Here is a 27,599-nt window from a genome sequence, read left to right as displayed (position 1 = left end):
AGAAAGCTTGGTGTCATCCCAGGAGAACGACCCCTGATGTACTCTCAGCTTCACCCTTCCATTCCATCCACACTACACCCCACGTCATTCATCCATGCATGCTAGTTCCTATCCTATGCATCTTTCCACATACACTATACGAGAGCCTATACCCATCAATAAACAAGTACGAACGACCATCCAACAGTCAAGATGGGAGATCATGGAGGACAAGCTCTACTATAGCACATATCCATTCCACGTTAACAGTGTCCACACCACCTTATCGTGTTACTTCAGCATCATTAAACCCGCATGACAGACAAAACACCACCAAGAACAGTCTTGCAAGACTGTTATACATGTCTTAAACGTACGTACTTACTAACCCCCGGGGAATCCCTGTTTTCTCGCATTGCAACCCAAAACTGACCAACATCCGCAGCCACGTACGGCATGGTGAGAGCCAACATGCTGCGCTAATTGTATCAAGCGGAGCATCGAACGAACTCATAGATGAGACATATTAAGATGATAGAAAGGAACTTTTCTTTTCATACCTTCTCTTTTGTCTCTGCGATATCGAGATCATTGTGAGGGCAATGATGAGTGAGGGTAATATATTACAAGAACTATAGTACTATGTAAACATCCATTATACAATACATCTAGTCTTGTCACTGAATACCTCGAAGATGTTGTTGCTGCTTATACTCCCAAGGTAGAGATAAGGGTTGAGATACTTAGTTTCATGCATAAATACACAGCTTCGATTCGCTATATTACATGCTTCTTTTATTCCATATACCTATATGACTTAGCTAGCCCTGCATTATTCATATATACTACTTCACTGCTGTACTGTTTTTTTCTCCACTATAAAGGGATGATGTTTCTTATTCTGTCAAACACTCGACGTATTAAAATGGTTTGCATCATTTTACCACGCCTAGATCGATAGATCAGTAGAAAAGCTTTCCGAGACACAACCTAGTGAGTGTATAACAATAGCCCAGCCAGTAAATTCATATTGAGTTTGATAGTAGAGTTCAACAACGAAGCGATCTTTGACGTAATAAAGTGCACGATGCATGTGATTTACTGATTATTAGTTTTAATCATTCAATTGGTTCAGCTCAAGGCCATGCATGCTCTGCAATGCATAGATAGTATAGATAGGTAGATAGATATATGATGAAACGACTTTCTAGTAGCCCGATAGACGTGTGTAAGTATGGTATGATGTGGTTTAACGAATGACCCGAGACCCCGTTCCGCTCAAATAGCAATAGCAGCAGCAGCATGTACCATCAATTAGCGGATGTGAAAACCAATACTACCCTCTAGGGGGTAGGTTGCCCCGCTCCGAATGAGGCAGGAAGAAAGAAAAGGAAGCAAGAAAATGCAGCGAGCGGCTAATATAACGCGAAACACCAACGCAGCTTCAAAATTCACCCAGAACCGTGGTAATTTGAGGAAAAGACAATTTCTATAACAGTTAAACAACGACTCCTCGCCGTCTCCAATACCTCCACGCAATCAACCAAGCCCCAATGGCTATCCAGACGCTTACCGTACATCCCACGGCCCAGAACCCAAAGCACCTCCAGCCATGACATTGGCCATCATTCGTGCCGTTTCCGTCGTCCATGGCGTCCTGGTATCCTTGCGAATACACCAATCCCCAGACGGCTGCTCCAGCGGCTGGAACCATGGCAACGATACCCCAGTTGGTGGCGAAGTTCTCGACGCCCCAGACGACAGAGATGATAATGGGAACGAGGGAGAAGGCGCTGCCGTAGCCGAGACCTATCAGGGCCGTGGTGAGGTGGGTAAAGCCGGGGTATTGGAGGGGGATGGGGGAGGAGAGAAGGAGGTAGCCGATGGAGAGGAGAAAGGCGGAGGGGAGAAGGAATGCAAGGCGGGTGAAGGTGGTGCGGTTGGTCACCGATGTGATGGAGGCAGGGCGACTACTTTCTAAAGGACCGGGGAAGAGATGGGTTGCTGGCGGGGCGAAAAGATCGGAGAGCGAGCCGGTGAGAAGTCGGGCAATGGTGGAGGTCAGCGCGATGGTGCTGACATGGGTTGATGGTAGGCCTGCGGGCGATGAGGCGTTTGTAATATTTGATACAGGAGTCAGGGATTGAACAATAGTGCCCAGCTAGATAGCGAGTCAGTAAGCGTGAGACGAGACGATACATTGAACGCAACCTACGTTATTGATATATGCCTCGCCTGGTCCAGTGACCAGGAAGAAGCCAATCGCAAGCCACCACATTGACTTGTCCTGGAGAAAGATCCTCGTCTCATAGTTCAGCAGCCAGTTCTTCTTCCGACGCTCTTCTTCCTCCCTCTCCTTCTCAAGTCTTGCTGCTTCTCGCTCCTCTTCTGAAAGTGTCAGAGTTTGGTCCCCATCGGATCCGGTGCCGTCGTCGGCCTGCGAAAACGTTCCATAAGCAGCCCTAACTTCGTTCCTGGGCCGGAAGAATTCGCTCTCTTCAAGAAGGCCACTGCGCTCCAATTCCTCTACTGCCTCGTCGATGTACTTGTCTTCAATCTCATCCACGATCCTGAGGGCAAAGGTACCGATCACACCAATGCAGAACAACAGGATCGCGAGAAATAAGAAGTACTTGTACACGTTGACATCGCCACGAGCACCATCTTCAAGTCGATCACACAGGAAGTACGTTCCCACCTGGCTCTGCCACATGCCACTAAGGCCAAATCCCGCGATAGGAACAGCAAGCATAATGCCCTTATGCTTACCCCTGCCAAAATTCTTGGCACATGTTGCGACCGCAGCCAAGTACATACAACTTGTAGCAACGCCAATGGCAATGAAAGCCACGATCATCACCCAAAACGGCCAGCCCTCGCCACCTGCATCAGGAGGCGGTCCACTCTTAAAGGCGAGTGCAGCCAGAAGGTAGCCAGCCCCAAACACGAAACCAGAGAATAAAGCCAGCGGAGATGGGCTGTACCGATCGCAGAGATATCCAAAAAGCGGAACAGGTAGGTACATCGAGACTTCTGCGGCGATCGCAACAGCATTGACACGGAGTTGAGTGTAGTGGAGGCGAGTGAGCAACAGGGGTCCGTATAGCGAGAATGCGGTAATGCTACCAGCTCCAAGACTGATGACCACAGATTCCGATTAGCCAGTTATCCAACGAGGATGTGATCGGCGCATCCTACACGCACAAGAGATCTTACCAGCTGATAACGCCCCAAGCAAAACTGCTAACCCGCACCACTTCCTTGGCCATTTTCTTTCTATCCCTTTCTAAGATCTCGTCGACAACATCATTTAGGAGACCATCGTCATTGTTGGTGGCCGATAAACATGACCCTGCCCTTGACCGTAGGTGTCCTCGCTGCTGCTCATCCGCCTCAGCATCTGCATCATCTAGTAACGGGCGATGGGCATCAAAATCCCGCTTGTCGATATCTGGGTCTGGCTTATCACGGGATGGCGTCATAGTGTCTCCCTTTTTGAATAGTGATAGCGCGATCTGGATGAGGACGACTTTTCACAGATTATAAATCCTTCGAGGGCATGAAGCGGGCAATAGCTGCCTGGGTAACGTGTTTCGGGTCCGACCAAGGGAAAGATAACAGTGTGCCTGGCAAGATGGGCCTGCCTGTGAGTTCTCCGCAAACTAGTTCTCCGCAAACGGAAATCAGAAGGCAGCAAACCGGAAAGATGAGTCGACGCGAGTATAAGGGAGAGACAAAAGAACCATAGGCCTTCAACACATCAAATAGGACCTCCCAGACATTGAAACTGGGAACCAGCAAACCCCTGAGAAGCGTGAGGGGAAGGGAATGCGGAGATGGGCTGCTGACTGAGTGACTGACGAGGCGATGAGCCAAGCTGCGATTAGATAATAAGCCGTGAGGCGATAACCACACCGCTTATCGCCGCTATCACGTGGTTTGATGCCTGAAGGCCTTGGGCAGCACACATACACTGTAGCATCGTTATGCTGGTTTGTCACTTTGCAGTCTACGGCTGAATTCTTATTAATCATTATAGGTATTCGATTCTCCTGTCCCGGTCTAAGCTCAGCGCCTATAGGTATGTACACACAAACACAACTACCGAACAACACTCTGTGGAAAGAAGCTGGGAAAAGCACGGATTAAAAAGTCCCCGGGTATCGGACCAGTCCCCAGGAGGTATAATCAATAACACATGTCCGAGAAAGAATAAAAAGCCTGAAGAAAGCAAGACCGGCACGCCCTTGCGGAGCCAGGCCAAATCAAAGAAAAGAAAAAAGAAAAGAAAAAAAGAAAAAATAAAATCAGTTCCATACACGCCATGAGAATGTAGTGGCCCCCAAAGCAGAGACCTTCCTTCTATTATGCGCCCGGCATGGATAGTAAGGTGTCTGTGGTGAGCATCATGCCATGATCGTTCGTCAATATCGTAATGTATGTTGCCGAAAAACAAGTTGTAATGTCACCCATCTACCCCCGTTATCGTAATCGGCTAAAATGATTCAGCGTGGGTATAGCGATGGCACCGCGAGATAGGAAGGGCCAAAAGCCAGATGTGTTTGGTTGGTATGCAAGTTTGATGTCACATGCCGTGAATGCAAGAAGAACTTGCCATGTGGACATTAGGGACAAAGCAACCCCGGTCCCTCCGGCTCGAAAGCCCGAGGATCGAAAAGAAGGAGTGACGGTGGGGATAAAACAGAATTCAAAAGGCCCACCGAGTGCCGACGGTCAGAGATCGAAGAAACCCGGTTCTAGAAGCTAACCTCGCCAGGGTCAGTCTCCAGTACATTCTCGTCCCAATAGCGCTGAGAGGAATCATCGCGGCTGGCGTGCTGGGAGCCAAGCGCAATCGCTTCCCCTTCGCCTCTTTCAACGTAATCGTCTTCGGTGATCTGTTTCAAGATGCGCTGGAAGTACATCCTAAGGGTTCGTAGGCCCCGAAGATAGCCACGATCAATATCATCTGGATGCTGTGGAGGGCAGGGAGCATCAGGCGATATTTCATCCTCGCCCGTAACGCAATTAGCGAAATCAACTATCTTCAACTGCACGTCCGAGTACCCATCATCTGAAACCTGGCGTTGTAGAGTGTCTCGGATATTGGCCGACCCGGAGGGGCCATTGTTTTGGGATGTTTTGTCGAGATTATGGGGGTCTCCATCGTAAAGAATCAGAAGACTGCTGGCATACAAGCGATAGCGCTTGAGCTTCCGAATCATGTTTTCCAGCTTGGCCAGCTTTTCGAGAATGGCGGGTATCTTTTTCGCCACACTTCTGTAACTCGCACCATCGTAGAGAAAGCGAGTAAGAGCATCCTGGAATTCACGCCCCGATTTCAAGTCTCGTCCAAAGTATTTGTCCTCAAAGGAGTACTCTTGCTTTTTAACATTCCACGATTGCATGCCGCATAGACGAACGCCTAATTGCTGGGACGTCGTTGACTGGCACTTGCGTCTCTGTGACTTGCGTTTCTTCTCATTGGCCTCGATTCCATACTGGCGAGTCCCCATCTTGAGGTCCAAGACACAGGGTTTGTTCATGCCCGCAGTAAGATCTTCTAGCAAAAGAAAAAATTGCACTCGATCGTCTTTCCGGGTCTGGGCCTCTTTGGGGTTAGAAGGAAGTTGCGCATCATCGACAAGATTGGTACTGGTTCGGACTGAAGACCGGGAAAGGACATTGTTACCCACGCGGCCATCAAGCTGCACAGAGTCCGCTCCTGGAACTTTGGGGGCTACTGGGATTGAAGAATTCGTGGCAGGATGGGATGGTGGAGAGACCGGATTATCGCCCTCCATTGAGAATATCCCGTCTTCCTTATCACCCCCGTAACCTTCATCATCAAAGAACAGCAGGTCGCCTCCCGGCTGCCCAGAAGTCATGCTTCCCCGTCTTTGCAACCCGCTCCCAGATCGGCGCCGCCTCACCTGCCGAGTCCTTGATAACGAGCTGGAACGTTGGGGAGACTCTTCGGTCCGCACTTTCTCGAGACGATTGTGGCCCGCATCCAGTGCCGTCGATGCTGAAGATGACAGACCCGGTCCGTCACTTGTCTGCCTATTAATATCGATTGCCCCGGACTGTGTCGAGTCAGGTTCTTCAGGTATAGTTCTGCGGCTGCTGGCCGTATGATCTTCCGATAAATTGGCCCTCCGCCGGATTTCAATGCCATCTGATGATGTCCTCGGTAAATTGAGATGGCCTCGAGCATGGCGACGGTGATGGTGCACGGCAGGTGGACTGAAGACTTCACGCAGAACTTGCTCTTGCAGCTTCCTGTTCACAGTTGTGGCACCCCATTGCTTTTTCTTCAGGGTCTGTGACCCATCCAGAAGGCAGCTTTGAGTCTCTTCGTCTCGCAACTGCCCGAGATCCCCAGGGAAGCGCCTATTAGCTGATAAGGAACCGTCAGCAGTCCTTGGGCGCTGGCCGCGGGAGAAAAGATCGGCTGGGATTATATGACGATTGTTCTCGAGAATGACTTGAGGAATTATGCCGGTCACCTGCTTCTGGCTGAAGATGCGTTGCGGTTCGGCGTCATTCTTAGTAGGGCTGCGGGCATCTGCGGCGGCCACTCCATCATTGTCCGCACTGTTAGTAGAATGGATCGCATTGCTACTGTCGGGGCGTTCCGTGTGGCTCGCTGGGGTCTTCGATCGCTTGGGAGTTTTTGAAAAGGTGACATTCAGAACGCCAATGTATCTGGAGGACAAGTTAGACGAAATCTGATTGAACCATCCCTGCAGGCAAACTGCTTCACCGCCATACGTACCTAGGCAGAAACATCAGCATCTCAGGATGCCTGCGCTCGATGCGCTCATAAAACTCGTTTTCCCGGTTGTTGAGTTGCTTGCAAACAGCGCGACGGGAAAACCGAAAAACGGTTGTATGACCCCCAACCTGATGGCGATAAGGCTTCAACTCCACAGCCCCAAGCGGACCAGCCGGTTCATGCTTGTGACGCGGACGGGTCAAACGGGAGCGCTGAGTCGGGGTGGCCGTCGGCGTCACCTCAGCCTCATCCGTCACGCTGGACTCTTCATCACGAACAGACATGCCGCTCTCGTCGGCAGACGCGGGTTCGGACTCTGTTGAATATTCAGCAGGGCGCTCGGGTATGGAACGAAGAGACTCTTCATTAAGTTTGTCTATGGGAGCATCCTGCCTGCCTTGCAGGTCGCCGTGTAGGATTCTACTATCTTTCTTAGATCGAAGGGATATGTCCACATGATTAGCTTCTTGCTCCTCAGGAACGACTTGTCTCTTTGGCACCAAAACGTGACTACTCTGCGCTGTTGAGATACCAACGGGTTCCACGCTATCTTGGCCATCTGTAAAAGGTTGAACCTGATCGACTTCCTCAGAGAGAGTGACGCGCTCGTGTGGGAAATAGACAGCAGACGAAATTTGCTCATCTTCCTCTTCCTCAAACTGCCCCGAGCCACGGCGTTGCTCTCTGCTCGCGTCCGATGGAGAAAGACGTGACTCGACATGGTCATGCAACTCGGGTTCCTTGGAGAAGTAATCTCGGTTTCTCTCCGCATATTGGGTTGGGATGCTCCGTGAAAACGAGGTGCCATGGCCTCCCCCGGGAGTGAGATGGAAGTTGCGAATCTCCTCGAGCAAACTGCGAGGTAAGGCCCTAGGCTGGGATTTAACCACATTGTCCGTTGGCATCTGCGGTCCAGATTCGCTTTCGGCGCCTGGCGTGAACAGAGGAGCGTCAGCAATAGAAAGATGTGTAAGGCTCTTGGAACCTGTCAACCCCGTATCCTCAGACACGGGCGGGATGTGCAGATTCGAGTCACGGCGTTCGCCAGAGTAGCGAGGTTCTGAATGAGCCGTCAATTGCTGCTTGTCGTGTGGTTCTGGCAGCTCATCGAGTCGACCCGCGCGCTCTTCCTTGCGTTTACGATCGGGTGATGTGGTATTCTCTTTGAACAGGCCCAAGTAATGGCTTGACTTGCGGCTGCGCACATGAGAGGTCGGCTCTGCATTGGCCAGATTTGCTTCGATAGACTGCTCTACTCTGGCCCGGCGGCCCCGACTCGAGCTTCGCTCGGGTTTCATCACACGTGCGCCGTCCTGAATTTGTTGTCCGGACCATGGCTGAGAGATGACTTCGATGTTGGTAGCCGGAGGTTTTTTGGTAGGCGAGCGTGTTGCAGCATGAGACGTCGCCAAGGAAGCATCGTTTAGAGAAGCAGAAAGAAGACTGCGATGAGGCGATGGATCCTCCGCGATGGCAGACTTCGTCGCAGCATCGTCCGGCGCGAATTTGCGAAGATGTTGCAGGCTCTCCCACACTGATGTATGCGAACCCCGTCTTGGCAACTGGGAACGCTTCCCCAAGGTCGCATCAGAGTCCACCGGCAAGAGGGGGGTAGAATGCGGGACTGCCGGTGGAAGCAACGAGGGAGAGCCTAATGAATGCTTCCTGCGAACGTCAACTTCCATGTGGGAAGGGCCGACGTGAGTAGGACGGGGAGGGAGGACCTTGTGAGGGGAAATCGGAGAAGGAGTGGAAGAAACATCTTCGAGGGGAGGTATCAGGCTAGCGGGTAGCTCATTGTGCACATCTTGCACGGGCGCAATTTGCGGTGTGACGGCGGATTCGGTATCAGAAGGGAGGTAATGGGTTGCAAAAATGCTATCTCTCTCGGACAGCTGAGGGCTATGCGATCGGTCTGGGCGGGACAGCCGTTCCGCAGGGACGGTAGTAGGCCTTTTTAGAGTAAAGGTCGAAACAGGCGTGGCCCATTGACGAGCCGTGGGGGATTCAGCGCGGGATGGGGAGGGAACTTGCTGAACGACATCGTCATGGATGAGCTGGCTCCGAGCGTCGTGGTGGCGCTGCTGCTTGTCGTGAAGGAGTTCAGGCCCGTCGGAGCAATCATGTTGGGCAGACGCGGCAGGTGTCACCAGGGGTCCTGACCAGGTATTCTCAGTCGCAGATGGAGGCCTTGACATGGGGAGGACATTGGTCGGAGCTGCAGGAAGGAGGACAGAATCGAAAGGAGCCGAGAAGGAAGAAGCGTTGTTAGGCTGAAGGTTACGGGTTGGGTGGTTGTTTCACCGAGGAAGGCGGAAATAGGACAAGGGCAGAGGCGGATCTGGCGTCACTGGCAATAGAAACTCAGAAAACCGGGACAATCGAGAAGATCAGGGAACATCAGCCACGTTCCGGGGCAAGAGCATCTTACAGGCTGGGAATTAGTTGCAGGGCCGTGGGCGGGGATGATGGAAAGGGCAGGGGAGCTGAGAACCTCTCCAGAAGGCTTAGACAAGACAGGTTAAATTCGAGGTGTTATCGTGGTTGGTAAGGATGATCGGGGAACGGAGGCTGGAACTAGTGCGTGGTGAGCAGCGGTACTAGTAGCTTTGGGTTGGGGGGTGTGGGCAGTGAGGATCGTAGCATTCCCGGCAACTGATAGGGTATAGCAGAGGGGAACCAAGCAGGGAGGAGAACAGAGAGAGAGAGAGAGAGCACAAACTCTCGGGAAAAGAATAATTGTTTCTTCAGTAAGTAAGCAGGAGGTATCTTACATTCCGTCAACCGGCAGTAGTAGCAGCAGTAGTGTCCTTTTCTTTCCCCCAAATAGCAGGCAGCAGGATGGTTCTAGTGGAAAGGGAAGAAGAAGGAACTAAAGGAAGAAGAAGCAGTTTGGCTCACCGCGGAAGAAATGACGCGGATCCTCGTCACCGCCTTTGGGTGGAGCCTCTCCCCCGTTCGAGCAAATTTGGGGAAAGTCAAATCTTCCTCCCTTTTTTACCATTCTCTATGAAGTAGATAGAGATACGGAGTAGATAGATAGTAGTACACTACAGGAGGTGGTAGAAGAGTGGACTCTTGTTCTGCCTCATCCAAAAATGTTTGCGGTACCACTAGTCCAGATATGGGGTCTGTCTGTCCAACCTGTCTATTTAGTACCGACTTTCACACAAAGAACCCTCTTTCTAGAACTCTCAGCCACTGATGATCCTCCCCGAAGCCAAGTCCAAGGCACTGGAACTCTGTTCGAGCCCAAGTCACCGAGTCGTTCATAGTAACCCCCATGAGAACATTATTTGAGCCAATGGCGACTTACAGATCCGAGTAACTGATACGTAAAATCAACAGTGACAATGGCCTTTCTCGTCGTCCAAAGGGTGAGAAGCCCCGGTCATTTATCGGATCCTTCCCTCCTTGACCAGATTCGAAGTAGAAGTGACCTAGGTCATTCCCAAACTCATGCCCCGATGGTCCCGTGGATGAAACACCCTGCGTCTGATAGTCCGGCATACCACATCCGGTGCTGAAGCATTCTGACTGAATCACCTTATTGATCCAGTAGAAATGGTACAGACCAGGTCAAAGGTTCAGACAATCCCAATGACTGGAAAGCCCCCCTTGGCACATGGGCGACTATTGATACTGGTTCGCATGTGACGTGCTTGCGCACTCTTCTAGGAGAAATCCCTTGCACAGCATGGTGGACGCGGAACAAATCACCATCCACAGGCGCCTTCGGGGAGCTCGGAATGCAGACTACCGCCCTGCACGGAACATGGCTGGCTGGATAGGTTTCTCCCAATTCCCTCGCTCAACAATTGCAGCGACAGACACTTGGATTGACCCGAAAAACAAATACTGTATATGAGACCGTGGAAATAGAACTCGGAACGGGTCAACCCAAATTGGGAACTGTGGCTTGCATCTGTAAAGCTAATCCCGAAGTTGATCTGTAACCTCGAAGAGATGAGGTTTTGCTTTTTCTTTTCTTTTCTTTTCTTTTCTTTCCGAGTGAGGAACCAGGACCAATTCCCCTTAGAAGGTTCGAAGATTCGACGACCTTGCATAGGCGACTATTCACACTGAAGTGTCCTTGTTTGCGGCGAGGCTAGTACTATTGATTTTGGTGCCCCGGTGGGGTCCGCGATCTGGGAATTCCACTAATGGAGGTCTCTAGGCCGATCCGAGGGAACTAGAGATTAGAGTGCATTTTACTCCGTACTCCGGAGATAGACGGTCGCTCGATAAGACACCTCGAGATAACCTGCTGAATAGATAACGACCTCCTTTGTGGCATCTGACCCATTCGGCTGGTTTGTATTGGTGGATGATTGATCAACAAAGCATGGGGGGAAATGATTGTTTTGGCTTGAGAAACCCTCAGGAACCTCCGGAAACACCCTGTCTGAAGGGGGAGAGAGAGACAATACTACCAGCGGGCAAAAGTAGTACGTAGTAGTAGTAGTCTTCAATAGCATCCACAAGAGATCCCAGCTACCGAGTGAACAACATTCCCGCACTTATCAATTCCCCCCAATTGGAGGCCCACTCCCGCATAACCCCGTTCCAGCGGGATGGACCAATGGTTGGTCAACGTGATCGGCTTGTTGGTTGTTGGCAACCGTTCCCTGCCCCATTGATAAGGCGCCCAAACGGCCAGATCCTCCAGTGTTTTAAAGCCTAAGCCGTGAACTCCATCCCTGTCGGTCCTTCACAACCTCATTTAGGGCCTATTTGCAAATTCCGTGTTCCCTTTCTCACCGAGACTGCTGCGTACAATCCACTCTATTTCCTGATTTTCTCGCTATCAGTACTATGTAATAGGTCTCCACCTTCTGTCCCTCCCTGGGATCCTATTTGACTCCCTAGTATCCTTTCTATCTACCTACCTCATGCCCCTTGGTCAATTTGATAGATATATCCGCTACCACTGCCAAATATGACGTGTATCGCTTGGTTCTAGGGATCATCCTCGTCAGTTCCCTTTTTCCTAGGCAAGGGCAAAAAAAAAAAAAAAAAAAGAATTTCCATCAGGGTCACCAGATCAGGTTTTATGTCCCGTTGAGACTGACATTCCTCAAATCGAGCCACCATGCCTCGATTGATTCCGTGCTGGTCGACGCCTAGCCAAGACGAGCTGCATTTCGGTGAGCCACCATCGAGTATTGCGCAATTCTGATGGTTGTTTGACTATCCGCCTTCCAAGGCTTCGGTGTGAAACAGCGTGAAGTTATTGGGGTAGCACGCAATCGGAAACGAACATATACGCTGTGGCAGTTACTTGAGTAGTACCAACATCTCGATATTGACTAATGCTAGAACAGTTGCGCGAGGGTAATATATTCTGGGTTAGACTCCTGGGCACGGGCCTTCTTCCATCATTAAATTAAGAGGTTGTCTACTTCCCTAGATCCTTACATGCTACAAGATAATCGATAGGGGAACTAAAAAGCGCACCATCCAGCCAATAGTAGGAACACTGACACTAATCCATGCCAACTACTTACTAGTAATCCTTCTCTCTAACGGCTGGACACCCACCGAATAGAAGTCGCCTCGCCCTGTTCATCCCCGCCTAGCAATGCCGAGCCTGACTGAAATTAGCCAAAGATAGTATATATAAATACTCGGAGCTCTCGGGTTTGAATTACCCTTCCTTGGCATGTAGGGCCTTGCCCAGAGGCACCAGTGTTCCGGCATTTTCATTCCACCCCCTGAGTAGTAGAACATCACTAACAGATATTAGAGATCAGTTGCGAAGGGGCCTGGTCTCGGTCCTGAGTATATGATTTCTATAAGCGGATCATCTGGTCACTGGCCAAGCAATACTTATTCTCATGTAGTCTCGGTCAGGTGGAGATGGTTCAGGAGTATTAGCGACGTGCAGCACACCAGTTAATCTGAGCTATTATACATTCATAATACTTCGTTAGTATCCGTTCAGTTTATAAACTCAAACGAACCGTGATTATTGGAATATCCTCGTGGACTCTAATGATCTGGCTTGATAAAGGTAGTGCATGTCATGGGCTTGGAGATCTGGCACTCACTCTATCAGAACGACTTTTTATGCTAGTTCGAGGTGGTGACTCGATATTTACTGAATGAATGTTGCTTGCTGGGAAGTACAAAGCTATAAGATACTCGTGGTCGAAAATGAGCACAGAACTATCATATACTAGTAGTATATGTAATCGGGAAATATTCTGCCAGTGGAATGAGACTACTACTACTCCAATTCGACATCCTATGAGCTATCGGTTTTTGATCGAGAACGAGGATTTCCAGTCAATCATTCCACTGCGGGATACATCCATACAGCCCTTCTATGATAACTATACAAAACCCTTCGTCATTTGGAGCAGAGCGAGAACTCTGGCTACAGAGTAGTATATCTAGATCTACTAGCTCACTGCACATCAAACGACAATAGAACACCCCCTAGAAAAAGTTGCAAGCCACAGAAGACAGATACTATGGCGTCTCTGCCCACTATCTCCACCATGTTTTTACGTGTGCTTGTGGGAGATCGTATCTCATTTACATATATTATTGATCAGAGACGCGGTAAAGTGACTGTGCATATGATCAGAATAATATCCTTCAGTCGGTTTCAATTGGTCCAATTTACCAAATGCCTAGTACTGTTCCAGTGAGTTTAAACCAGATTATATAGCTAGATATACGGGTCTGTATATTGGAAACAGTCTATAAAAGACAGCTCTACTGAGCAGATATCTACATTTATAGTACCAGGAGGGTCGTACCTTGCTATTATGCATTGGAATACGTGCAGAAAGGCTGGTATAGATTCCTGTATTTGGTTTACTAAGCTTCTCATTGAACTATGAAGATATCGAGAGGGCGAAGATTCACTGTAGCTTGGGTTTATTATCTGAGGCATTACATACGAGAAGCTCGGATACAGAAAGGGAGTAGTATATTACAACTGTTTATATAGCAGACTAGTCTATATAGAACTTGCTCAGAATGCGCAAGGAAGCTTACGACAATTAGCGATACGCACGCTTTTGAATGCACCTCCGCCTTTGGGTCCGAAAAAGGTCTATTAATCCAAGTGCAAGGGATTCGATTCTCCGTTGGTCACTAGAGTCACAGGCTTAGAGGTCTATAGTTGGCAGACTGATAAGCAGGCTCAAAGACAATTCAAGAAGGAAGAATAATCGGAATGAATAAGCTGGAATTAGAAACAAGATACGAGAATCTGGCTCTGGGCTCTGTCTTGCAAAACTGCTGGATCAACCAGAAGCATAAATGGTCGGGAATTATGGTGAAAGATAAACAAGTATGAGATATTTAGATGTTATGGTTCCACCCTATGAAGTATACTAATTAGCGATTTAGCTTTCAATCATGCACTTTCCTTTTTGCAATTGCTTCCATCCAAACAACTATTACCGTTCTATAGGGATTGTTCAACGAGTCAAGAATCAACCACCCATCAACCACCCATGAGTGTCAAATTGAAAATGGATAAAAAAAAGGTAGTAAAAGCTGCTTCAAGTGAAAGCAAGATATAGGCACCTTTGAATAAAGCAACTATAGCTTAGCCTCTCGTGCCTCGTTCAACTTATCCGGCAAGAGTCTCCTAAGAATCTTGCCAGTCGGTGTTTTGGGCAAGGTCTGAAGATGGAAAACACCTCCTCTGAGCTTCTTATACCCTGCCAGTTGGCCGTCCATCCAAGAGCGGATTTCATCAAGGACTTTCTGTTTCTCGGAGCTTGGCAGCTCCGCCGTCTCTGGTGAGAGACTCACATATGCGAGGGGAACTTCCGTCACTTGTGCATCGTCGTAAACTGCACAGACCGCAGCATCGGTCACTTTAGGATGATGCAGAAGCATGTCTTCAAGCTCTGAAGGTGCGATTTGGAACCTAGAAAAATCGGGTTAGCCAAGGGCTGGATATTGCAAATAAGGATTTCTAACCCACCCTTTGTATTTGATCATCTAAATACCATCGTTCAGCTCCAAATCTCCATGGTGGAAAAAGACAGAACAATCTTACCTCTTTGAGACGGTCAGTAACCCAGAAGTTTTGGTTCTCGTCCAGCTTCAAGATATCTCCTGATTTGATCCATCCGTCATCGGAGAAAGTGCGCTTTGTTGCTTCATTGTCATTAACGTAGCCCCTGTAGAAAAGTTAAACACATCCATGCTTGCAAGATTGAACGGATGACAGAGTTTCATACATCATAACAACTGGACCGCGGAGCCAGAGTTCACCTTCCTCACCGAGAGGGACATCCTTGTTTGTCTTGGGGTCGACAAGACGAGCTTCCCTGTTATGGCATCAGCAAAAGTAATGGCTGCAAAGAGGGAGTCAATCAACAGAGCTTACATTCCTGCAAATAACTTGCCAACACACCCGAAAGCCTTCTCGTCTTCATCGATTTCATGAATGACTCCCCCGGAACATTCTGTGAGTCCATACCCTTGTATTTGATGTTAACAGACTATCACTGAAACACGAAAATAACGACACCTACCTTGACAGATACTGGTGTGTGGAAAACGCTTTTTAAGAAGTTGCTGCACCGATTTCTAGCGAGAACATACAGTGAGTATCACACACAGGCTACAGGATATCAAGCTCAAGGGTTTACCTTCAACGGGGCAGCAGAAATGACAATTCGCTGCAAGGAGGCTGAGTCATATTTCTGAGCAATGGGCGAGGCGGCAAGGCCAAGTGCTACTGGGGGCACAATATGAAGATCTGTAACCTTTAGCTCGCTCGACTTGCGACAAAAGGATTCCAAGTCGAAAGCCGCAAGGCCGCAATAATGGGCTCCAACCCACATGCCAGCCAGAACCGCTATTGTCAGACCATAAACGTGACAGTCTGGATAATGAATGCATCAGTAAACCGGGAATAACAAGATTAAGAAAAAAAAAAAAAGGGGGGGATTTACATGGTGCGAAAAAGACTTCGCAAACATTTGAATTTACTCTGACAGGCATGGAGGCACGCATCATGATGCTGTTCATGACAAGGTTGTAGTGGGAGAGTTGCACACCCTTCATTTTTCCAGTCGTTCCAGAGGAGAAGCAAATAGTACTGGGGACATCCTTGGAGCTCTTCCATTGGAGATCATATGGGGGAAGGGCCTGCGAAACTCCTTCCCCAGTAACATCTTCCGGAAACTGAGGTAGATTTCCCACCTTGCAACGAACAGTCAAAACCTCAATGTCAGTCAATGACAGAGAGGCCAAAGCATCCTGAACAGTGCTAAGCTTCTCCTTGATGGTGACTACATGTGTAGGTTTCACGATCTGGAGAACATGCGATATATCTTGGTGCGTTGCCGCTGTATTCAAAGGCCTATCGGAATTTTAACCCTAGTTCCCCAGTATGCGACCTGACATCTACTTACGCGAAAATAGCACCTGTCCACCATGTTGCATGCGCCAGGAGAACAAAAGCATTCTGCAATCTCAATCAGACTGATTACTAGATAATAGGCGCATGTGGACCTCTTACGGAATTGTTAACAAGTGCAAGTAAGGTGTTTCCAGGTTGTAGGCCCAGCTTCTTCTGTAAGCCCCAAGCAGCACGAGCAGCTTGATAGCGAAGACCACCATACGTGAGAGCTTCATCGGAGAATGTATCGGTATGAACAGCTTTAAGTGCATCTACATCGTCCGGATTGTATTGTGTCATAAATTGCGGAATGGACAAATCTGTCGCATCGTGAATTGGGGTAACTGGTGATCTATGAACAACCATTTTGCCGGACCCGAGTCTTATGGCTGATTCTGTACAAAATATCGAGTTTTGTGTTGGAGGATCAATGAAGATAAATGATATTTGCTAAACATAACTAGGAAGACCTCCAGATTGCCACTTTGCTCCTCAAATACCTCGCATTGCCCCTAACTCTCGGCCCTGCTCTCCCCCGTGAGTGGGTCGAATGAAATTGATACCGGGCTGGAATTGCCTAAAAGGTAAAGCTTTACACCTAGACTCATTGAACCTGTTTTCGTGGCCCTAAGACAGTGTGCTTAGTTTGTACACCAAGGCCAATGAAGATGGCCTTGTTCTCCCTCTGCTCCGTGAACTAGTGACCAGTCGAGACTAGCTACCGTGCATGTTGAAACTAAAAGAGCATTGCCTGATGTCCAAGTGACAGAAAGCTTGTGCCAGTGTCTCCACAGGAGAGAACCTCCACTTAGCGCGAATCCTTCAAAGAAGTTTACGTACTTGATAAGCAAAATGGTTAGCAACGGGCCGCACCCGTCAGGGGCACACAGAATACCCTCTATGATCTTCTCGCCATAATTTCATGCCCGATCGAATCCTCTGTCAGTTAAATCTGTCAAGACCAACGAGTCCAGCGTGCGGTAATTCCCTCCGTACTACGGAGCTTCTTCGTAGTTCCTTCCCCTTTGCTGAGTTGTGGGAACAGGGAGATACTAAGCCTGATCTGCGAGGCCAATGTCAATAATATTGGTGCTTGAGAGGTATAATAATAATAGCTGATTGAACGGAAGCTAATTGCGGACGAAAAATGCTCAATTTTGTACTCTCAACGTGTTGTACCGTTTTACAAATTTTAATTAATTATATGTCCGTTTTGAACAGAGCGATGAACAATATTGTTCTATCTTCTTTTATACCGCTAGCTCCGACAAAATTATCATCCTTTCTCAGCTTTTGAATCACCCTTGGTCATATCTTTCATTAAGTGATAGCTAACTAGAGAACTTTGACCTCTGATGGCCCGCAGGAGTAAAATCCCGCAGCATCTGGATCAATGACTGGTGGAGGCCTCTATGCTTCATAGCTCACTTAACTGACATTGTACTAGTTAGCTTTGGGGTCGTGGCAAGCGCCCTAAAATTCACTTCATTTAAGGGGCAGACCTAAAGCTTAGCTTAATTATTAGACCCTCCAACAAGCTGACAGGCCCATGATAGCTCATGCATCTTCACTCACGGATTTCCTTTTTAACGCTAATGGTCTCAGCCCTCCTACCACATGCTTGATTGTATTTTAACTCAGCATCAGCTGTACAGGTTTGCAGCAGAATGCGAATTCTTCGACTTGGGATTCTATTCTCAGCCTGCGTAGTATTATTATTGGCTGACTTAGCATCTGCCGGAGCCCAGTCTTTACCAGCATGCGCTGTAAGGAATTGAGCTGTTCTTTCGCGTAACACCATACTGACATTGCCTACAGAAAGAATGCATGCTTGAGCTTGTCCCTCAGTCATCCTGTACCCTTGCCAACCAAACATGTATTTGTACAAATGTCGAGCTCAAGGAGCAGATGAACGTCTGCATTTTAGCAAATTGCACTGTCAAGGAGGGACTCAGTGAGTTGTTGTTAATCATAGATGAAGATGCGCGTTGCCCCATGATTTAACACAATTTTGCAGCTACGCTCAATGTCACAGATACCACATGCGGAGCTCCAGATCGAGACCGCACTTCTATCAGCATACTGGTTCCAGCAGTTGGTCTATGCTTTCTGTTCTTCGTCGCATTGAGATTATATACACGCCTTGTAATCACGAAATTAAAGATGGGCTTGGATGACTGGGCTACTATTTTCCTCGCGGTAAGATTGCACCCTCCTTTTTCTGAGGTTCGAATCTCTCAAATCTAACTCTCCTAGTGCTGTGCTGTGCCCGTCAATTCCGGTTCTGTTTTGCGTAGGTCACCTCAGTTCTCACGTTGACATAATGACATTACTAAAAATCGAGTTCAGTTGGAAAAGCAGGCCTAGGAAAGGACATCTGGACCCTCGAGTTCAAAAACATCACTCGAATTCTCTACGTACGAGTTTCCAGCTGACACGCGGAATTGATAACCTGCTGACCATATCCATTAGCTTTTCTATATCCAAGAAATTCTCTACGCCACATGTGTCGCCCTCATCAAGATCTGTTTCCTCCTCTTCTATCTTCGCATCTTCCCGAATGATCGAATGCGCCACGTTATCAAAGCATCCTGCATCATCACCGCTTGCTGGGGCATAACTTTCATATTTGCCTTCGCGTTCCAATGCACGCCTATTAGCTATAACTGGACGAGCTGGGATGGAGAGCACCACGGTTCTTGCGTCAAGACGAATGCGCTAGTGGTTACTGCCGCCGGTTTGAATATCGTACTTGATGCTTGGGTCATTGCCCTCCCTATACCCAAAGTGATGAAGCTCCAGGCATCAGTCAGTACAAAACTCCAAGTCACATTCATGTTTTCTGTGGGGTTCTTGTGAGTTCCTGGTTTCATTATGCCTTCCTTACTTCAGCCTCGGACCATTCGACTACTAACACTAATCAAAAAAAGAATCACAGGTGTCGGCATCTACCGCGCTATAATGGTCAAGATCTTCGCAACAAGCACAAATGCAACATGTAATATTACATTCCCGAACTTCCTTTTTTCCACTCACCAGGTCCTCTAACGATTATGCAACAGGGGACATGGCTGCTGGCGGCTACTGGTCCGTGATAGAAATCGATGTGGGCATTTTCTGTCTTTGCCTACCCGCTTTGCGATCCTTGCTCGGTCGCCTTTTCCCCTCTGTGTTCGGATCAACAAAGGAAGCCAGCAGCATGGGACTACCAAGCAGCCAAAAGAAAATTCGAACTGACATTCGCGATGCGAATACCAGTTTTGTTCAGTTGATCGTGATGGATCCTAATTGTGGATTGAAAAGTGACCCTGATATACATTAGCAGGTGTAAAACATTTGGCGCTCTTAGCATGCTTGATACTTCTTATTTTGTAATACATGTATATAAAATCTTTATAATAGTATATGATGGAATGTCAGGAGAGTCTACTCCACGGGCCCCGGGGCACCGGAGGTCCAGTGCCTCTGGTGTGCACGGGGCCGGCCCGGCCCCCTCGGGTTGCCGAGGGTGGCCATCCGATAGTACAGATCGACATCCACACTTCCGCAGCCTCCTTGGTGGGCCTCAAAGACTATCTCAGGGGTCTTGTGCCCAGGCTCCCAGGTGTCCAGAATTTTTCGGATGATCTAACCCAAGCACAAGCTTTTATTAGCATCTTCTCACGATTTCGCTCTCAATTTTCGCTGCACGATCCCAAATTCCACACATTTCTCTGTATCTGCCAAAAACCCTCCAGGAAATAGGAAAGAAATATTCATGGAGTTTTTTTCAAGCTGAGTTAGAGAGCCCCTTCACATCGCAAAATCGTCACTGGGTTGCCGATATACGCTGCGCGAAGCTTCGACGAGCCCAGGGGCGGTTTTACGAGGTTTACCAATAAGAAACTTACAAGCCCACCCTAGGTTCTCTGATGCCCCCAGAACTGCGTATACAACCCCCGAACCAGTAGAAGGAAGGGCGCTGCAAAAGTATTAATCACACCCATTCCAATTGACAAATTCCCAATAGTATAGATTCACCAGCGGAGGGGGACAAAATGCTTGAACAAGATACTCCGGCTTTATTGAGCAACGAGAATTGCAATGGCGAGGGAGATTTGCAAGTTATTTGCCTCGCATTCACATGAAAGCGTAGTGTCAGAATATCTTCCATAATTCTTCCGAATCAAGTCGGCGAGTCTTCAAGAAGCTTGATCAAGACACCAACTAAATTTCAGACACATCTGACAAAATATGATCACTGAGATCAGCACTTCGGCCGGCCCCGTCAGCCGGTATGTTTGTTTTACAGAATACTAAAAAAAGAAAAGGGTTGTGGAAATCACGTCTTCCACACCCTTGAACACGAGTTGTAGTTCATTGACTGCGATTCCTGCTTTCTTAGATGATGACTATTTACGATGCATGCCTAGGCCAGTCATCCTTGTGACTAGGTCGTTCGCCGCTTAGTATGCGCGTAGGGCTGTGCAGTTAACAATCGTAGTCTCAGCATTATTGGTTGCCGAATGAGGCCAGGAACATGTGAGGTATTTTCGCTACTGGCCTATTAGCACTACGCTGTGATAGTCTGAACATCTATTGACAAGAGGTCGAAAGGGCAGGGCTTTTTAACAGGTATTGGAGCGCTAAACCATAAATGGCAAAAGACTAACCGCATAGAGTAATTCACGGGGGCGCCGTCTACATGGGCAATAGAGATCGGAGTAACAACACGAAGATTCAAGGGCCATAGATATGCAACGCTCTAATCAATGAGTACGATGAATCAAGAGGCAACTAGCAGGCTATATAATTCACGATACATATCATACCTTTGACACCTTGGCATATCATCATATCCGGTGATCCCACGATGTGCCGGAGACAGGGAACTTCCTAAAATGGCTAGTAGTTCAATAGTACCGATCCAAGTGGGACAAGTTGCAGAAAGGCAATGCGCCAAGGCGAGCAACCCTCAGTCCCCATTGGGAGAACACCATCCTTTATTCACTATGCCCAGCAAAGGCATCACTGTATACAGCTACATCGGCGTTCCGGGCTACGAAGTCGGCTTTGCTGTTCCCCAGCAGGAAGTGCTCCATGATGTGGCCCACAACTTTACCAGCCGTCAGCTCGAGATCGACTCGTCGCACATTCAGGGGCTCGGCAACTTCACAGGTCGCTTCCAATGGACCGTCTTTCGCTATGGAGAACAGGTGGCTGGCGCACATAATGAGGTTAACAGTCTGACGGGAAAGATCGAGGGAGGCACGATGGTCGCGACACAGGACTTCCACCCGATCGTGACAGAGGACGCCATCATCACTTATGGCTTCTATGCCGCGGGTCACGGCGAGGTTGGTCTCACCGATCGCCATCAATGCTATGTGACCATCTGCTCGAGAGAAAATCGGGAGTGGATGGGAAGTGTGGCTCCTCCGGGTTCTCCTGCTGCACAGCAGCCCTTCTCGCGCTTCGTGCTGGCTGCGCCACACGACAATGGAATGAATGGGATGACGGCATGCGAGGCCATCTTTCAGCATCTCGATTCGGACATGCTGGCAGTCGTTCGCCGCCTTGTCCCTCTGCTCGAGCACGTCAATCACGTCCCTGACCACTTTCTCATGAAGAAGCTACCTCATATCGTATATGGCCTCTCCATCACCCAAAAGAAAACCGTCTCGACTATGCTGGCCATGGGAGCACGGTACTTCGAGTTTCGTCCAGCTAAGCTCCTTCCCATGTTTCAGAAAGTGTCTGCCCTACGAGACACTTTCTACTTCCAGCATGCGTGCATCCCCGGTATTGCCTTTGACGAGTTCCTCCGCGAGCAGGTCGCCTTCCTCGACGAGAACCAAACGGAGATTGTCACAATTCATATCCGATGGGATAACATCGTGGCAGACTGCCAGCGGCCTACAGAAGACGAGATCTCAGATCTGTTCAATGAGGCGTGTGCCAGGGCAGTGCGTAGCCCGCTCACCTGGGGAACACGCGAGTGCTTTGAACAACCGATTGAGGATTTGCGCCGCACGGGGACTCGTCTGATTGTTGTCATCGAAGCCGACAAGTACGATAGCTGGACCGCTGAAGCATACGCAACACTGAGTGCCGACTCGATCATCGACCGTTTCGAGTCCATGACTACCGAGGGACAGGCAGACTCCGACTTGACCATCCTGCAGTGCCAGGCGACCTCCCAGTCTATCAAGGAAGTGCTTATCTACAGCGTCTTCTCTGCAGCAGCGGCTAGCTCTTGTCTCACGTCGACCAAGGGGATGCTTGACATGCAAACTTTGCCTTGGATTAGAAAGAATGCTCTGGATAGACTTCGGGCCGAGAGGACTATTGTTCTCATGAATGACTTTATCGATGGTGCAACCGTCGATACTTCTATTATGCTTTCGCGCCAGCGCTTGTCCTTGTAACCCACTCATCACATACTGTGCATAGATAGAACGGTGCCTGCCATATTGTGTACATACTAGATAGATAGTTTTCGGTATTCTTGTCAAATATTATATACTTTGTTTACTTCGGCGTACTAAAAGCTCGAATTCTGGCATTCTCCCGACATCCATCCACTCATTCCATCCAACTCTCAGCTCTTAGTGTTTCTAGTACCCTATCAGTACTAACTTGATGCTGTCTATTTGCCGCATTGCTCCAGTCCGGTCAAAAAGTGTTCCTGTCACATCTGAGATTGACACTACACCATCCTGATTCCCTTGCACGAAGAACTGCACACAGCACGGATTGAACAATGCCAGCGGCGTCAGGTGATCGTTGTCCATTCTTCCATTCGTCGAGCAGCATATTGAAAGTTCTTGTTTCACCCTCTCGTCCCCTCCGTCCATCTACCATTGACTAGGATCATCCCTGACATAGAGCTGACAACTCATCAATTCACCTTTGGCTTCGCAATTTACTTTTACAGAATGCAGAACCATGATGCCGCAAATGTGACTGGTAAAATTCCCATCAGCAGACCAGAACCGAAACAACCAACACCTCCGGTCAGACAGGCCATCCCAGAGGACGTGGGATTCTTGAACGAAATGAATAGTTAACAGACTCAATACATCAATTTGTAGCTCCCTTCACTAACAAGACTCCAGCCGAGCAAATTATACCAAGCAAATTCAATGATCAAAGTTCCGTCGCTTCTGCACAAATTACTACCCACCCAAAAATGAACGAAAGCAACCAAACAAAATAGAAATACTCATCAGCCCATATCAATAGCTAATACCTGATATCGAATTTCCTTCTCCATCATCTCAAACTCCGTCGCCAATTCCTATGATATGCGCGAGCCAGTGCAATTCGCACAAGAAGTCTCTGTGCATTGCTTACCAGGGGGATGTTATTGGAAAAGTTTGGGATCCTCTCCACCAGACGATACGGAAAATCATCTGATTCTGTAGTTGCCGACCAGTCGGAAGAGCGCCAGAAATAATCGATCAGCGCATCCACTAAAGATGAGCATGGGATACTGTATGCGGTGTTTCCTAAGTCGGCGACTCTTGTGGCAGAGGCTGGTAAATACAAAAGCTATAAAACCAAAAGAAAGAAAAGAAACGGAAAATGTCATCCAGCGCTCATGAATAGCCGGAGAGAGTAGTCACTCACCTCGGGTGTTGGGACAAACTCGACAAAAATCTCGCCTTCACTGAAAGGGTCTCTGTATACTACGCGATTCGTGCCACTGGGGAGGAAAAGGCGGGTGGTGTTCAAGACATCTATCAGTCGGGGAATCGACCCCTGCCCTGACACTGCCACAGAGACCGTGTTGGCCTCGTACGGCTCATCGGACGAGTCAGTGAGTTTCTAAATGTGTAAAGGGGATAGCGCTTGCTTCGTAAGGAATGGGTGGTTTGGAATGGAATAAGTCGGTCAAGGATACATACTGTATACAGTTCTGCAACGGCCGGGAGACTGTGCTTAATGGACTGCGCACCGATTACGACTATTTTGATATCATCAAGTTGTCTGCTGCGCACGATACTGGTTGTTATGGTGCGATTGCACTGAGGCCATAGCCTCCAGGCAATGTATTGTCCTGCATTTGGCGTCATCATTCGATGCTGAGATCTTTCTAATCGCTCAAAGAGAAGAGGACGACCAGGCCTCTTCTTATGCATATCAGCTTCGGGCCTCGTGTGGTGAAATTCTGAAAATCCTCCGTATGCTTTCTACTATCTAGTACCTTTGCATTTGTGTTCTGACACCAATGCCAACCGAAGCTCCCCCGGCTTCCTTTCCGACTTCCCCGTGTGAGAAACTCTACCCGAAAAGGTGTTTCATGACAATTATCGTGGTGAAGCTAAATCTACATCGCGATGAAAGTACGTTCAAATCATCCGAACTTGGTATAAATTCTTATAGGTAGTACCTAGGATTTATTACGACTGGTGTGACATAGGTTGCGGAGACGCCATGGGGTGGGAACCAAAGTAAAGAATGCATTCGTCGTAAGTAGTACCACCTCGGAATTAGTCTTCTTCAATCCAAGGGGTATTGCCGCTGTAACGTTTTACGCGCTTCTGATACTCCTTCTCACTATGATATTCAATAATCTGCATTAGCCGCTTCATTGTTCTTCTCTTTGGTTGCGGTGTGCTTGGTAGAGTATTTTCCGCACGAAGCTTCGCTTGGAGCCCCAAATAGTGTGCACGATGCTTCTTGGGGGTCTGTCCACCTTCACCACCACAGAGGTAGTCCCAAAGAGGCAGAAAATCGGGTCGCAATTCGTTCCGGCAGAAAAGCCCATGCTCAGCAAGACCTGGAGCTTTCTGCACCCAGGATTCCAAGATCTCCTGCCACCGATGCTCCCACCCCCATTCCAATCCCTCATTAGGATTCCGGTCCCGACACATCAGCCATATCAGGGCTTCAACGATCTTGACTGGTTTGATCATTCTTGCAGGAGTCAAATCTATTGGAGGACGCTGCGACCTACTATCGTAGTAGGTCCATGGGATCCTGATTGGCATGTAGTACGGATCATCCGACGAAGGAGGAGACGATGGTAACTCGGGGAACGCCCAAAGAAGAGACGACTTTTCCCAGAACATCACAGGTATTTTATTACCCCCTAAAGTGGTTCCTTCTAAGTGCACATGCGCTGCAACCTCCATCCTATCTTCCCAATGTCTCGTCGCCGTACATTCCCCCCCGTTTTCGCATGGCTCGAGCCCCGCAGCCAGAAGGGTCTGGCATGCTTTTTCGGCCATGCCATCGTGAATGATGTAATCGATACACTATTGGTTATGTTAGAGAGAGAGAGAGAGATAGAAAAGAAAACCAGGGACCATTGTCAGAGACCGGGGGAGTGTGCTTACCGACGAAACACTTTTTTCGAGGAAGTGCTCAATGACGTGGCCCCAAAGTACGTTATTGATTCCAGCTTGGTCCAGAGCATCCGTAACTAACTTCACCTGATCGGCATACCGTTCGCTGAAACTATTGAACATCTTGCCGGGATGTTGTGACCTGATCCTGGTGTTTCTGCAGCTTTGTTTGTCGTTCTCGTATTTCACTGAAGTAGGAATAGTAAAGACGTGTAGTAGTACTCTTGTGCTTGGCTAGAGTTGATCTGATCACTGAGTACACAACGGGGATTTCGAGCCATTTATATAGACACTGTGCTTGAAAGGTGACTCACTGCTACCTAATTCGAAGGAATTTGCTCTATCGCGACTTGCCTGCGATTTGAAACCCTTTTTTCTTTTTGGAAGACGTTTCCTGAAAAGGCCGACTCAATATCGTGAATTTGCTCCAGTTCATTAGGTTACTTCTCTAGAATAGAACCCTAAAAAGTAGCGGAACTTTTCTACCAAGGAACAAACTTTCTATCTTGTACTTGATGGACCGATTGATCGACATTCTTCCGTGCTTACTTGCCATACTAGTATTTCTTTAAACCGTACGAAAGGCGGGAAAGAATCTGTCAAAATGCCCAACTGTTACCCTGTGGCTGAACTCAGAGTTTATGGAATTTGCAGATGACCACGGAAGGAATCTATCCTGGAGCGTCCTGATGACAAGGTTTGATGACTTTAGGGGATATCTCCGAGTGTTTCCAAGCCGTTTGATTGGCTTGAGATATTTCATTCCTATTTGCTAGAAGCCTAAATCTGACTAGTCATGCTGCGAGAGTTTCTTTTCATTTCTTTTTTGTTGTTACGCTTGCTTGTTTGTCTGTGAAACTGTCAGCAACCGGTTTCTTCACACCGTTGCATATGCATTCATCAAGGGAATTGTCCGAGATTGTTGTTTCTATCGAAGGAGCATAGTAATCATTAATAGCCGTGAAAGAAGTGTGATATCCTCACAATTCTGGTGGTATAATTCTTTGCAAGGAACATACCGAATAGTATGGAGAAGCAGACCAAATAGAGTAGTGGAGTTACATACTTCCAAGTGGAGTTTGCGGTCAACCCTAAGCTTTTCTTTTTTTCGTTCCGGGAATTGAATGGATGGGGCTTGCGCCACAGAGGGCCCAATGCGTTCGTTACACGCCGGTTGATGTCCTTTAACGGGTTGGAGGGAAGTTCCTTTGCATGAATCTGAAACGGTTAAACTCAACTGATCCGTTTGCTAATGATGCATGTGGACTAGTATTTGGAGATGCTGAGTTCGATCAAAATCGGATGAATCAAGCTTCTTAGCATTTGTTTTCATCATGCTTCTTGGTATGGTAGTGTACTAATGCATCAATGACACTACACTTGCTGTTCCACTCTCTCTGAGAGTATCAACCTTTGACGGGACCTGGTCTGTTACGTGTCCACTTCATTTCTCTTATTGCAGAGAATGCAGTACGATCATCTGTAGTGGTAGAAATAGTCTGTCGCATCCAGCCCTGGCGCCAAGACACCAGAGACCTGAAGGCACATATGTGAATGCAGCCTTAGGCATTACAGCTGTGTAAGCATGCATCACGTGATGCTGTGTTTGAGAACCCAGGATATCCTTCCTAATCTATTAGCTATCTTGTACTTTGTGTGATGATGGAAAGTGACCAATATGCTGCTCTGATGCAGGGACACTAGTTTCACCCACCGATTATCTGAATGAATGAGGGGTAATGGCCATCCATCCTAGTTTTACTTAATGTTTATCCGGAGGTTCATAACGCTTATGGATCGGATCCAGCTGAGCTCTCCACGCCAAACTAATACTTCATAGTCTAGATGCACGATGATATATCCCCAAGCCGTTACGAATCCAGAACTTACCGCGTACATGCCATGTTATCGCTACGCATTTTCCCGAGCGGCATGGCATGCACTGCAACTCGGCTGGTCACCATGCTCTCTCTGCCTGCATCACTGGTGCATACGGGGATGTAACCGCTTACAAAGTACTACTAGTAGTAGTTCGCGCTGGCAGTGACTATAGGTACATACTTAGCCAGCAGGCTAGCTAACAGACGATAGTAACTATGACTGCCAGCGGCTGGATATTCTCTCCGGAGGG

At 48.3% G+C, this 27,599-nt stretch overlaps 8 protein-coding genes across 8 annotated transcripts; 2 read left to right on the top strand and 6 right to left on the bottom strand.

Moving 5' to 3' along the window:
• Window positions 1–1,109: 1,109 nt before the first annotated feature.
• Window positions 1,110–3,828, bottom strand: BO83DRAFT_376630 (MFS transporter). The gene is made up of 3 exons (XM_025530771.1): window positions 3,196–3,828; window positions 2,195–3,116; window positions 1,110–2,140 (listed from the first exon to the last, which is right to left on the bottom strand). Exons 1-3 carry the CDS (start codon window positions 3,459–3,461, stop codon window positions 1,478–1,480), a joined length of 1,851 nt encoding a protein of 616 aa, XP_025389984.1. The 5' UTR covers window positions 3,462–3,828; the 3' UTR covers window positions 1,110–1,477.
• A 693-nt stretch (window positions 3,829–4,521) lies between these two features.
• On the bottom strand, window positions 4,522–9,317 carry BO83DRAFT_220821 (inositol polyphosphate kinase KCS1). Its single transcript, XM_025526817.1, has 3 exons — window positions 9,189–9,317; window positions 6,758–9,107; window positions 4,522–6,687 (listed from the first exon to the last, which is right to left on the bottom strand). Exons 2-3 carry the CDS (start codon window positions 8,953–8,955, stop codon window positions 4,737–4,739), a joined length of 4,149 nt encoding a protein of 1,382 aa, XP_025389983.1. The 5' UTR covers window positions 8,956–9,107; window positions 9,189–9,317; the 3' UTR covers window positions 4,522–4,736.
• A 510-nt stretch (window positions 9,318–9,827) lies between these two features.
• BO83DRAFT_376627 (uncharacterized protein) lies at window positions 9,828–10,559 on the bottom strand. Its single transcript, XM_025530770.1, has one exon. The coding sequence runs from the start codon at window positions 10,265–10,267 to the stop codon at window positions 10,070–10,072; it is 198 nt and encodes a 65-aa protein (XP_025389982.1). The 5' UTR covers window positions 10,268–10,559; the 3' UTR covers window positions 9,828–10,069.
• A 3,758-nt stretch (window positions 10,560–14,317) lies between these two features.
• Window positions 14,318–16,436, bottom strand: BO83DRAFT_308594 (amp dependent CoA ligase; the record flags this gene model as incomplete). Its single annotated transcript, XM_025527373.1, has 10 exons — window positions 14,318–14,651; window positions 14,709–14,725; window positions 14,784–14,907; window positions 14,968–15,057; window positions 15,117–15,210; window positions 15,265–15,319; window positions 15,382–15,617; window positions 15,688–16,097; window positions 16,150–16,202; window positions 16,257–16,436. 10 exons carry the CDS (start codon window positions 16,434–16,436, stop codon window positions 14,318–14,320), a joined length of 1,593 nt encoding a protein of 530 aa, XP_025389981.1.
• A 1,527-nt stretch (window positions 16,437–17,963) lies between these two features.
• BO83DRAFT_333881 (CFEM domain-containing protein) lies at window positions 17,964–19,475 on the top strand (the record flags this gene model as incomplete). Its single annotated transcript, XM_025528357.1, has 7 exons — window positions 17,964–18,090; window positions 18,154–18,335; window positions 18,393–18,429; window positions 18,486–18,553; window positions 18,609–18,991; window positions 19,067–19,134; window positions 19,199–19,475. The coding sequence occupies 7 exons, from the start codon at window positions 17,964–17,966 to the stop codon at window positions 19,456–19,458; spliced, it is 1,125 nt and encodes a 374-aa protein (XP_025389980.1). The 3' UTR covers window positions 19,459–19,475.
• Window positions 19,476–21,016: 1,541 nt separating this feature from the next.
• On the top strand, window positions 21,017–22,579 carry BO83DRAFT_356831 (phosphatidylinositol-specific phospholipase C domain-containing protein; the record flags this gene model as incomplete). The annotated part of the gene is made up of 1 exon (XM_025529223.1): window positions 21,017–22,579. One exon carries the CDS (start codon window positions 21,017–21,019, stop codon window positions 22,541–22,543), a length of 1,527 nt encoding a protein of 508 aa, XP_025389979.1. The 3' UTR covers window positions 22,544–22,579.
• A 764-nt stretch (window positions 22,580–23,343) lies between these two features.
• BO83DRAFT_386819 (uncharacterized protein) lies at window positions 23,344–24,259 on the bottom strand (the record flags this gene model as incomplete). The annotated part of the gene is made up of 4 exons (XM_025532687.1): window positions 23,344–23,415; window positions 23,472–23,669; window positions 23,748–23,945; window positions 24,026–24,259. 4 exons carry the CDS (start codon window positions 24,257–24,259, stop codon window positions 23,344–23,346), a joined length of 702 nt encoding a protein of 233 aa, XP_025389978.1.
• Window positions 24,260–24,610: 351 nt separating this feature from the next.
• Window positions 24,611–25,681, bottom strand: BO83DRAFT_415546 (uncharacterized protein; the record flags this gene model as incomplete). The annotated part of the gene is made up of 2 exons (XM_025534639.1): window positions 25,460–25,681; window positions 24,611–25,378 (listed from the first exon to the last, which is right to left on the bottom strand). Exons 1-2 carry the CDS (start codon window positions 25,589–25,591, stop codon window positions 24,611–24,613), a joined length of 900 nt encoding a protein of 299 aa, XP_025389977.1. The 5' UTR covers window positions 25,592–25,681.
• Window positions 25,682–27,599: the final 1,918 nt, after the last annotated feature.

This window comes from Aspergillus eucalypticola (genome assembly GCF_003184535.1).
Source record: "Aspergillus eucalypticola CBS 122712 chromosome Unknown BO83scaffold_7, whole genome shotgun sequence".
Lineage (NCBI taxonomy): Eukaryota > Fungi > Ascomycota > Eurotiomycetes > Eurotiales > Aspergillaceae > Aspergillus > Aspergillus eucalypticola.
The sequence above is the reverse complement of the archived record's forward strand: the minus strand, read 5'-3'. Positions and strand labels throughout refer to the sequence as shown.